At 44.8% G+C, this 12,724-nt stretch overlaps 1 protein-coding gene across 2 annotated transcripts in view; it reads right to left on the bottom strand.

The window, feature by feature from the left end:
• Positions 1–12,724, bottom strand: part of LAMB4 (laminin subunit beta 4) — a 269,670-nt gene that overhangs the window by 192,429 nt on the left and 64,517 nt on the right. For both annotated transcript variants that reach the window (XM_088480192.1, XM_088480193.1), the window contains 3 exons: positions 8,320–8,455; positions 7,452–7,525; positions 773–961 (listed from right to left, as the gene is read on the bottom strand). In XM_088480192.1, the coding sequence (XP_088336318.1) occupies positions 773–961; positions 7,452–7,525; positions 8,320–8,455 (399 nt within the window). The remainder of the gene's footprint in view (positions 1–772; positions 962–7,451; positions 7,526–8,319; positions 8,456–12,724) is intronic.

Here is a 12,724-nt window from a genome sequence, read left to right as displayed (position 1 = left end):
TGGACCCCAGTGCCACTGGAGCTGGCTCTGTTCTTAGGGATGCATCTTTAATTATAAATAACTGGGTTAATTTTTACTAATGAAGGCAGCAATAAATATTTATTTATATAAATTGGGTACTGCAATTAAATACATAACTAATGGGGGACACTGCCATAAACAATGGGGGAGCACTGCAATGAATTACATAATTAACAGGGAGCACTGCAATGAATGCTAGAAATGAACAGGGACAATACAATAATTTATATAATTAACAGGGGCATTATACATTTATAAAACTAACAAGGGCAAATTTATTTATTATCTATTTAACTAGGGGGTAAAACTTGTATTGGCAACTTTTATGGAACAAAAAGTGCAAGAATGCTGTTAGTGTTTACTTGCTGGGCCTTTATAGGTGCAGGAGTCCGATAGAGGAGTGTCCGATAATCAGTAGGCTAGGCTTAAAGAAAATGTGGTTTAGCCTAAACTGCCGGCAATTTAAATGTCACCAAACTGCCAGACATTGCCAGTGGCTTGAGTTTTCACCCTTCAAACTCCAATATACAGTAGGAAATCCTGCGGTTTGTGGCTGAAAAACTCTAGTCATGTGTGCCAATTTGTGAAGTGCCAAAGAAAACACACCTTAGTAAATTTGCTTTCTGGTGTAAGCAATATGTACGGTCTGGGCCTGGGCCCACAGCTTTATTATTATTTGCCGGTCTTGGCCTGGACACACTATTAGTATTAATATATTGCATGCTCAAAGTACATATTTTAAAGTCAATACCTCCCCTTCGGTAGATGGTTCCATGTCAGAGTACCGTGAATCACAAACTACATCGCCTATTTCATCAGCATGACCTTGCAGTACACCAGGAAAAGATGAAACACAGTCTTGAGCAAAATATCTAAACACCTTCCATGTTTTTCCAAAGTCCCGTGATCGCTCAACCAGCATGGCAGCAGGTCGGAATGTCTGCAAAATAAACAGAAATAAATAAGTACAAATAGTTCCTTCCCAAATGTAATACTGTACATTATAGTCGACTTTTCATTTGACTTAACAGTTACTGCAGTTAACTATTGCAAAAATTTAGCTGAACTCTGCTATTTAAGAATATTCCAATTTCAGGTCTAATGTATCCTTGGGGCACTGGGTAAAGAAGATACCATACATACTGCATTTAGACTCTCATACAGACTTGGATGTAAACGCAAATTGCTGTTTTTTTCCACCAGCAATTTGCTCTTTTATTAGTGTGCATGTGCGTGTTTTTGCTATGCACATCTTTTTTTTCCAAAGGACTTGCAATTGTGGGTATCTGTAGCAAGGGGACATGTCAGAGGCTAGAAATGGCATGTAGATTCTTCGAAAATACAGTAAGGTCAGGTTGTGGGTGTGTTGACTAGAGATGGCCATCAGTGGGCTGTCTTCAATCGATGGTTCCATCGGCGATTACCATCGATGGCACAAAACCACCTATGGAGAACCATCAATGGTTTGCTCTCCTCTATAGCTAATGCTGCTGGGAGCAAAAGCGGTAATCGAGCCAATCAGAAATAGGGGTTGCAGACGTGCCTAACGGTCAAAAGGGTGTTTAATGGGAGTGCATAATTAGTAAAGGAGCGTCATCGACTACGTCACTTGGTTGTCTTTTAGCCTGAACTGCTCATAGTGATAGCGGTAAGAAAAACCTACCACAAGCACTGCGAGCAGTTCAGATGCCTTTCGATGTACCGGATTAATCTAATAAATACCGGAGATGACGTGTGATGCGAATGGCAAAGGGGCATCTTTACAAAATAGCGAGCGCATTTTTTGTTTGCTCGCTCAGACATAGAGGCGTCAACAAACCGCAAAGAGTAAGCGCTCAATTTAAATAGCCGGCCCCTTTTTTGGAACGACCGTCCGCAAATAGCGTCCAGCTCTGAATCAGGCCCTGAATACTCTGCAAAATGATCTATTTATATAAATTATATATTTACTGCTCTGTTTGGGATTGGGAAGGCTGCCCATATGTTTATTAGTGTTGCATTAAACAAATTTACATTTGTGTCTTGTTTGATTGACACCTGACTCTTAGGCCTTTCCCTGTAATGTGTTTGCATTTTGTGCTGTGATTTTTAGTATCTATTGAACTCACAAGTAAGCCGCAACACCTGTTGCATTCCTTTCAACTCGGAACCCCAAAGTTTGGGAAGCTCATTCAGAGTCGGTCCAACTGACTCGATGTTGCCCCACAGCGCATGCGCACGACGGAGCCGACTCCGTCGTGCGCATGCGTGAGACCCGGCTAACGACAGGTGATCCGTCGTTAGGAGTCTCGTAGCAGACGGGGCAAGCTGTCGATGTTGAGTGACAGCTCGCCCCGTTTGCTGGGCTGGCCGGGGGCGTGCCTGGCCAAATGGAGGCGTTCCAGTAGGACATCAGCAGGAAGCTCCCTGGGGCTTAAGGTTGACGAGACCCTACCTTAGGGTCTCGTCATAAGCCCCGATGGTCTTGACCATTGCGACCATCACCCTTGTCGGTCGTTAGAGCTGTGGGTGTTAACCCACAGCCTAACGACCGACTTGGAGGCGGCCGTTCAGGATGCAAGCGGCCGCCCTGTTTCAAAACGACCGCTTGAATCCTACGACCGCCTCTGAATGAGGCCCTGGGTGTGTTAAGTTTTCAGGAAAACCACTGCACATCTCTACATGCTAGACTAGTAAACAAATGAAACCAACACTGATCCCAATCATACAGTACTTGCCTGCCCAGTGAACACTGCATGCTACTACAGTCATTGCAAGCAGGGACAGATTCCCATTAGGCTGTCCAGGTGGGCATCTATGGCCAGGGCCGGACTGGCCATCGGGCACTTCTGGCAAATGCCAGAAGGGCCGATAGGCAGATGGGCCGGTGTGGCTGCCGCTGAGCGCAGGCTTACCCGGCCGGCACTGCGGTGTTCAGCACTTACCTGGTTTCTTCTGTGGCTGCATCAGGGCGTAATGACGTCATGACGCGGCCCCGACATGACGTCATTATGCGGCCATCGGGCATGCAACTGGAGGCTATGTAGCCAGCTCCTGCACTGCCCGGTGTTAAGTGCGGCCGCCTCATGATGCAACCGCGTCAAGACGTCATGACGAGGCCAGGTACTATGCACGGTGGGGATGGGACCCAGCCATTAGCTCCTGAGAGCTGACTGCAGGGGGGCTAACTGCTGCGCAACAGGTGCTGTGACACCATGCTGACCACTGAAGTGTCACGTGTGGCCACTGCCACGGTTATGTCAAAAGTGCGGCATGGGCGGGAACCTGAATGGACTGGACCGATGCCATCTTCAGACCTCATGAGCTGCTGCTGACAGCCAGATACAGACACCAGCTGAGACTGCAGCCAAGACCCCAGACAATCGTGTGTGCAGTCACAGTAAGTGTGCACAATTTTTATTCCCCTTGGTGTGGTGGGTGGGCTACTCTGTGGGGACTACCACTGGGACCAATGACTAGGGGGTACTACTACTGGGGGCACTGTATAGGGGGTTGGCTACTGCTGGGTGGACTAGTACCACGTGCAATGCATGGGAGGACCACTTCTGGGGGCACTACATAGGGGGACCACTACTGAGGGCAGTGCACTGTATATGGGGACCACTACTGGGGGCACTGCATAGGTGGGATGGCTGCTACTGGGGGCACTCTATGGGGGGTGGCTGCTACTGGGACACTGTATAAGGGGGGGCACTGCATGGGGGGACTACTACTGGGGGCACTGCATAGGGGGGACCACTACTGGGGGCTCTGCATAGGGGGGACCACTACTGGGGGCACTGCATAGGGGGGACCACTACTGGGGACACTGCATAGGGGGGACCACTACTGGGGCACTGCATAGGGGAGACCACTACTGGGGGCACTGCATAGGGGGTACTACTGGCGGCACTGTATATGAGGCACTACTGGTGGCACTGTATATGGGGCACTACATTTCTCCCTATTCCTCCTCTCCCAGCTTTCCCTCTTTCTCCTATGTCTCTCCTGTCTCCCCTTATTCCTACCCTCTATCTCCCAGCTTCCCCTCTTTTTCCTATGTCTCTCCCGTCTCCCCCTATTCCTACCCTCTATCTCCCAGCTTCCCCCATTCATTCTCTCCCTCTCTCTCTCTCTTTCTCTCTCTCTCACTTCCTCCCTCTCCCTCTCTCACTTTCTCCCTCTCTCTCTCTTCCTCCTCTCTCTCTCCCTCCCTCTCTCTCTCTCTCCCTCCTCTCTCTCCCTCCCTCTCCCTCCCTCTCTCTCTCTCTCTCTCTCTCTCCCTCCCTCTCTCTCTCTCTCTCCCTCTCTCTTCCTCCCCTCAGCCCAGCTCCCTTCTCCTATGTCTTTCCTGGCCTCCCCAATTCTTTCTCTCTCTCCCGGCTTCCCCTATTCCTTCTTTCTCTCCCAGCTCACCCTATTTCTCTCTAGCTTCCCCAATTCCTTATCTCTTTCTCTCAGTTCAACCTGTTCCTTCACTCTCTTGCGGCTCTCCCTATTTATGTTCTCACCCGGTTCAACCTATACCTTCTTTTTCTCTCCTGGCTCTCCCTATTTCCTCTCTCTCTCTTCCCACTCCCCATATTTATCCTACATCTCAACTGGCTCCCCATATTCTATCTCTACCCCAGTTCCTCCTCTCTCCTTGCTCTCCCTAATTCTCCTATTTGGTCCCCTCTTTCCTTCTCTCTCCCCAGCTGCCCAAGTTCCTCCTCTTTTTCCTGTCTCCCTCTATTCCTTTTAGTATGTTGCTATTTTAAACCTGCAAATCCATGTAGTATTAATATTAAATTTATACAATATATTTTTAATAATATTTCTATTTTATAATACTTGTTATGTGCAAATATTCATGTTTGTGTATAAGGGACACTATTGTGTTCACTAAGGTGAAAAAGGGACACTGACGTAATGTGAAAAAGGGACACTACTGTGTGTTGTAACATGAAAAAGGGACAGTAACATGAAAAAGGGACAATACTGGTTGACAAAAGGTGAAAAAGGGCACTACTGTGTGATGTAACATGAATAAGGGACACTACTGTGCAGTGTAGTATGATGAAGGGACACTACCGTGTGGTGTAATGTGACGATGGGGCACTACTGTGTGATATAACGTGACTATGGGGCATTACTGTGTGATGTAATGTGAAAAAGGGACACTACTGTGACACACAATGTGAAAAATACACTACTGTGTGACGTAACGTGACTATGGGGCACTACTGTGTGACGTAACTTGAAAAAGGGATACTACTGTGTGACGTAATGTGAAAAAGACACTACAGTGTGACGTAACATGAAAAATTAGGTGGCTACGCCCTGCTTCACCTATGGATGGTGGCACACATGCTCTTTTGTCAAAATGTGTAGTCACGGCTCTGCTTTGGTGTGCACAGATGTCATCTGCGTTCAGCACCCCTGTCCTAAAAAAAGTCTTACAGTGAACACTATCTAATCTACAACTGCTAAACTAGGGCTTGGGAAAATGCTTTCCCCTTTCTTTGTGTATGACCTGCACCAGTGAAGTGCCAGCTTTACCTACAGATATCTTTCCAATCTGTCTGGTGGGAAGGAAAATCTGGTCCATTTTCCAGCAACTGGGAGAAAATTTCTATTGTTATTTGTCCCATACATTCCCAGATTTTCTGTCCCACCACAAGAATTGGACAAATATATCTATAGGTGTGCACACAGCTTAACAGAACCGACACCATACCAATTGTTTGACTCCCCTGCAGGATGTGCTCTGTTGTATGTATTTTAATAGATAATGATGTGTACTGGTCTGTTCTAATATTAATTATATATGTAAGAGCTAGCGTTCCTGCTAGGCTGTTTCAGCGGGGCGCCGCACCGCACCCTGTCCTATTTCTGAAGGGCAGAAAGCACCCTGCCCTCCAGCGCGGCACCCCGCTGAGACAGCCTGCGGGTTCTCTCTCCTCCCTCGGGTCGCCATCTCCCGTGGGTGGTGAAAATGGTGGCGCAGCGGTCACTGCCGGTGAACGGATCCCGGGCACTTGGGGGCTGCCCGGCATGTCTGTAAGTGCTGGGCACGCCCCCAGGAGTGATGAAAAGGGGGCACGTCATAAAAACATGCCCCCTTTTCTTTGGTCAAGTCCCCTTTTCGGGCGCGCGCGCAGAAGTGCCCTATCTCTAGGTCCAGCACCCTGCTTGCTGCCGGACATAGAGTGAACACGAAGAGCATAGACTAAGGAGTGGGAGGGGTCAGGAATATTAAGGGGAGGAGTCTATGCCAGAAGCCGAATGCTGACGCAAGGTGGGCCTGTGTGCTCTTTAAATGCCAGGGCCTGTTTTTAGTCCCAGTCTGGCCCTGTCTATGGCCCAGTGGGACAAAAGGGGCCTGCCAGTCAGTCATTGCAGCCCAGTTAAATTAAATTTACATTTTCCTTCCTTATAAGCAGGCAGAGTCTGAGGACTTGGTGAGAGGAGGGTTTTACAGATTCTGATTGTGCAACACCTAAGGGGTTAATGGCAATATGAAGACACTGGCTCAGAAGCTATAATGAGAATACAGCAGAGGCTGTTTTTCCTGCTGCAGTGTTTCTATTGGCTCAGCCTCAATCACAGGATATGCATCAGGAGTGTGCTGAGCCCTGATTGGGTGAATAACTACCATTGTAGTTGTAAACCAGGATGTTCTTAGAACTGCACTCATTTTACAACTGTACAATTTTTTTTAGAACTTCACACTATGGTCCCGATTCAGCGGTGGACACTGTTGTGACATCAGATGCAAGCGGCCAATATATTTTTGTCTGCGCATACGCCTGAGTTGCACCACGCATGTGCCCCCATGTTTATTGCTGGAGGACTCAGAATGATTTTAGTTGCAGAGAGAGGTAATTTCAGTGGTGCTCCTGGGAGGTAACAGATGAGCTAACATAGTTGCAGGACTCATATTGACAAAACTATATGGGACTGCCATAATATGGAGAAAACTGACTCTAAACAGCCCATAACACATTTTGCTACATATCTCAGATTGTCAGCACCCTAGTCAACAGTCACAGACAGTACCATCATTGGAATAGATTTAATGCAACAACCACCAGGAGGCAGCACAGATGACTCCATTCCATCCAGTGTTAGAAAGGTTAAAAAGTGGTTATTAGTGTAATGCCATTTGAGTTGGATAGCACCCTGCCCTCTTACAGTATATGCACATACCACATTGTGTAAATAAATTCATAGTAACATCTATATGCACCTTCCTACTCTTTTCTAATTTAATAGGTACGATTGATACCATTCTCAAACCAGTTGCATAAATGGCATTTCACATGCAGAATGGAGACATACTGTTCTTCAAGGAATAAAAGGTATCTGAAATATATTTTTCTACTTCTGTTCCAGTCTTGAAAATATATACGTATTGGTGAATTATATTATTTTATTAACCATTCTTAAGAGTTTGACATGAACATTACCTTGAAGGTCATTACAAGATGGCTGAATTGAAATAATGTTTCTAGGTCCAGTCTAATGCTGACATAATCAACTCCTAGAAAATAAAAAAAGTTACATTTATGTATTAATAGTTATTAATATAGTGCACACATGTTGCAATTTAAAGAAAATATTTGGCCAATCAGTTCCTGTCTCAGTGGAGCTTATAATCGATAGTCCCTACCACATGTAGACACACTAAGGTTAATTGTTGTCAGAAGCCAATTAACCTATCAGTATGTTTATGGATTGTGGGGGTAAACCCATGCAAGCATGGGGAGAACATACAAACTCCACACCATTAGGGTCTTGGTGGGAATCAAACCCAAGACCAAAGTGCTGTGAGGCAATAATGCTAATCATTACACCATCTATGCATTTGTAATTGCTATGAGGTTTGAAACTGTCCCTTAATTATCCTGCTTTTCCCATGATGCTTTGGGTGCTGCTTGGAAAGGAACATGACTTAATAAGTACAACATACAAAATCATTTAAAATGGCCTTAAAATGATCTAAATGCTGTCCTTCCCACCTATTAAACATTTTTCCTAAATGGTTGCCCTTCCTCTCATCAGAGATAGAAGCATAAGAGGGAGGACCAATAATTGCATGGCTGTATGTGACATGTGGCCAGCTTAGGAAAAATGTATCCAAGGTGGTAGCGCAGGTATAAAGTAAATTCAATCTGTGTTTGTTTTATAATATTGTGCAAACAGAAAATATGATGTTACCCACAGCCTGGGGCACTGATATAACCATGCCACCAAGATGACTTGACCACACCCCTTAGCACACACCGCAATGCAATTACTGCATGGGTACTGGTATTCATAAGGGTAATTCCTTACCATTTTTTGATTGCCACCATTTCTTTCTCCAGTCTGGATCAAATGCTGTAATAACATTGTCAATCTCATGGCTATTGGGATGATAGTACGGATTATATGGATACCTGGAATCACAGGTAAAACATTTTTCATCATCCTAGAATAAAAAGAGAAATACATATATGATTTTATTTTTGTTCATGCTTTCGGAGGAGACAAGACATGGACACATAAGAGAGAGACTGCTATGAAAAAATTCCCAGTCAATCCTGAGTGGTTTCATAACGTGTACAGAATGCATACATATACTCTTGTTGATAGAACATGGAACACATGAATGAAGAATGAAAGATGTGGAGTAGAGTTTTGACTTGTAAAATGCATTGGACTACAATTATACATGAGAATAAAATCCATAGGCCTGCAGCAGAAACATGGAAATTTCTAAGATTTGCCTAAGGCAGAGGTTTCCAAACTTGGTCTTCAAGGCAACCTAACGGTCCAGGTGTTAAGGATAACCACGTTTGGGAACAGGTGACTAATTCCCCTTTTCCACCAAAATTCTGGGTCTGACCCGGAGTAGGAACAGGGTTCCTATCCGGATCAGACCCGGCATTTAGCCACCGCTCACACCGCAGTCGGGTCTGCATTGACCCAGCTTTTCCGGCATGAAAGTGGACACTTGGAGATGACGTCATCTCCAAGCACCACTGAAGCCGGACCAATCGGCCGGCTTGCGGCGCACTGCAGGTCATCAAGACCCAGAGTGCGCTGTACACACAGCAGGGTTTCACGGGCTACGCCCATGTTAAACCCTGCTATTTACCTGCATTGGATTGCCGTGTTACATGACCCGGCGATCCAACCCTCACCCCTTTTACACCATGGAGCTGCCCGGGTTAACCCTGCAATAATCCGGGTTTTAGCTCCGGTGTAAAAGGGGTATTAATTAGTACCTCAGTCTTTTGATTTAACCATCTGTGCTCAACCATGGAGTATTTTATCTAACTTTAAAATCTGTATCAAGTCAGGAAATTACTCTGTATCTGTGTCTGTAGATTGTCCTCTCACCATTTGTTTTTTTATTTGCTGACCTTTTGTTATGTGAGGAGGGTGTTAGGGGTGGGGTGGAATCAGTGTGGTCACCTGGCTTTAGCCATACTTATTAGATAACATTAGGCTGCTATAGCTAAGGCTGCACTAGCAAGATTGCTTAGATGGTAAGTGCTTAGTTTAAAGTGTAATTAGAATTTTAGAATTGAAGCCAGAGTTATTCAGGACTTAAACAGGAGGATAACAGAAGGAAAAAACATCAAACATCAACTACTGTTATTAAGGACTGTTTTCATCTATCAATACATTTCCACCATGCATATGGATTGTGCTTGCTCCTGGATCCTCAATGCTGCCTGCAGTCCTTCAGAACCATTCCTGGTTGATCTCCCCTTGCAATCTGCTTATCCACTCCAACTGTGCCATACCGAACGATGCAGCAAGGTGACACCTCAAATAGACCTTGGGTTGGGGTCACCAAATGAGGCTTGGTGCAATTTTGCTCTATTCATTCTTTTCCTCTTAAGTTTAGATTAATCTTTCCATAGATGTTATATTACTCCTCACCCTTGTATTAATACTGAGAATTTTGCCTCTGTATTCAGCATTTCTTTTTGTCCTTTGGATGTTATACTTCTACAGGTTGCACATTCTGCCAGATGTAACCTATGCAGTGCCCCCAAGATGGCTGCCTCAAATGGTGCTGACATTGGCAGGATGAGCAACCTGTGGATCTATTCATGCAGTACATATCACACCACACATGTTTCAGTGACCCATATTTGTTCCTTGTATGATATCTTACACACTGTAACCTTCAAGAAAAAAGAAGAAAGAGGACTCCTATAGCGGGACACACTCAGGTTGTATATTTGGGATCACATAAATAAAATATACCTTTTATTACTTAATTATTACAAATATTATTGCCAAGCAAGAAAAACACATACATAATGAAAAAGTGCAAAACAGTAGAAAAAAAAATAAAAATGAGATATGTTGTTCACAAATGGACGTCACCTATATTAATATTAATAATCTCTAAGAATGATACACAATATATACTGGTGATATTGGTCAACACTGCGATAACCTGAAAAAAGAAAAATTCTTATTATCAGGAGATAGTATAATCCTTTCAGGTGGAATACATCCCTCCTAATGATATGGGGTTTAACCAGTTTAAATCATGGTGTTTAAGGAGACATACCTTCTATGCAAACATAACATATCAAAAGATACAAAAGTGCATATGTGAAGCAAAAGTCTTCACGTGGTTAAGTGAGACAAAATACGTGAAACATAACATAAACAGTGAACATATTAAAAGGCTGATCACCACGTATTTTATATATAATATAGAGTACAATTGGTCAATAATTGGAGGAAAAATCCTGACTAAATAGTCATGAACAATAGGAGAAGCGTGCACTTATAAGTCAGATGCTGCTGTTCCACGTCATACAAGTATCAGACAAGGAATGAGTGTCACTGACATATGGCACCTAAGAAATAGTAGAGATTGCCTCTGCTGTTAGTGTCCTCATAACCCAGAGTCCCTGTTGACATACAGTATGGCAGCGCAAGGAGTCTGGTTAGTGACAGCTAATGAGAGAGCAATGAAAATAGATAAAGGCGAGATACCTGTCTCTTAAACTCCCAAGGCAGGAACGTGGTGTGGGGATCCTACAGTGTGCAGTGGGTCCCCTCCAGCTGTGTAGCCGACGTGCGTTTTGCCAGAGGCTTTGTCTGCAGATGAATAGTGCCCAAATTCCACATCATTAAAGAAATAATCCACAGTGTCTATCAATGAAAGAATACAGGAAGCTTTTCTTTCTTTTCTGATCCCAAGAATATTGGTGAACTGATACCTGATCATTGTGCACGTCTGATACACAGCTAAAGGAAACTTTGGTTGAGGTTATTGTTGCCAAACGAGGGTCAATCAGTTATTACATCTGATGCTGGGTACACACTGACAGATATATTGGCCGATCAATTGATCAGCCAATATATCTGTTGCCCGTCAGCCAGTGTGTACCAGCGATATGTCTGTGAACGATGTCTTTCACAGACATATCGCATTTGCTGTGCTGCACAGCCGATAGACAGACATTTCTACAGAGTGACATATGTATCCATCGGCGCGTGTGTACAGGCGGTCTGCAGACCGCCCATACACACACAGCAGCAGCCGCTGGGAGGGGGGCGAGACACACCAGTGTGTATGAACGACCATCATCTGCAGATATATCTGCAGATCACTCGATCTGCAGATATATCGCTTAGGTGTGTATCCACCTTAAGGATTAACATACTCTTTCACCCTGCGCTGTGAACGTTTACACAGTGCATTCAATAAAGACATCAAAAACATTCTTTGTGTTTTATTAGTATCAGCAGACTGTGTTTGTCTATTCTCTTGACTTAGATTACGATAAAATCACATTTTATAACTCTTTTATGCAGAAATCCAGGTAATTCCAAAGGAATTACCAGCCCCTGGGTAGCAGATGCTTGTGGGTAGATAATTTATGTCAACACAAGCATTGACTAAAAGAAAATCAACCTTTTCTTTATCATATACCACCATATGCCCTTAAGCAGGGCCCTATCTAGGGTGGTGCGGACAGAGCGCACATGCCCTGTGGACGGAACCGGCCGCAACCACCCACGATCACGGCCACTAACTCTTCTAATGCCTGCAACAATGTATAATAGTAGCGGTGTGCCAAGCTCTTTATCTGCCGGGTGCACTGCTACGAATACACATTACAATGGGCACCCCTGTGGTCTGCCCCCTCCCTGTTTCAAGTAGTGTCACTGTCTAATGGAGGGACTGGAAGAGATGTCATGACATCTCGTCCAGTCACACAGCCCCCTGTGCTAAGGAGCCGCGGCGGCAGCAGCGCTGCTGCTATTCCTCTGGTGATGGGCCGTAAGCCTGCAACTGCCAGATACAGATACTGCTGCGGCTTCCCCCTCGGCTCCCACCTGCTGAGAAACTTTGTTATGAAAATAACTAAGTGCTGCTATTTGGAAAGAGTCCCAGGGGGCAGGGGGGATCTGTTCTGTGTGGCATAATGTGTAAGTAAGGGGGGGGGATTTGTACTATGTGGCATAATGTGTAAGGAGCATCACTACTGTGGGCATAATGTATAAGGGGCATTACTACTGTGTGGTCACAATGTGTAATGGGCATTACTACTGTGGGAATAATTTGTAATTGGCATTACTACTCTGTGGCATAATCTGTAAGAGGCACTACTACTGTGTGGTCATAATGTAAGGGGCATTACTACTGTGGGCATAATGCGTAAGGGGTATTACTACTGTGTGGTCATAATATGTAATGGGTATTACAACTGTGGGC

The sequence above is a fragment of the Taudactylus pleione genome, unplaced genomic scaffold (assembly GCF_031769625.1).
Source record: "Taudactylus pleione unplaced genomic scaffold, aTauple2 ptg000251l, whole genome shotgun sequence".
Lineage (NCBI taxonomy): Eukaryota > Metazoa > Chordata > Amphibia > Anura > Myobatrachidae > Taudactylus > Taudactylus pleione.
The sequence above is the reverse complement of the archived record's forward strand: the minus strand, read 5'-3'. Positions and strand labels throughout refer to the sequence as shown.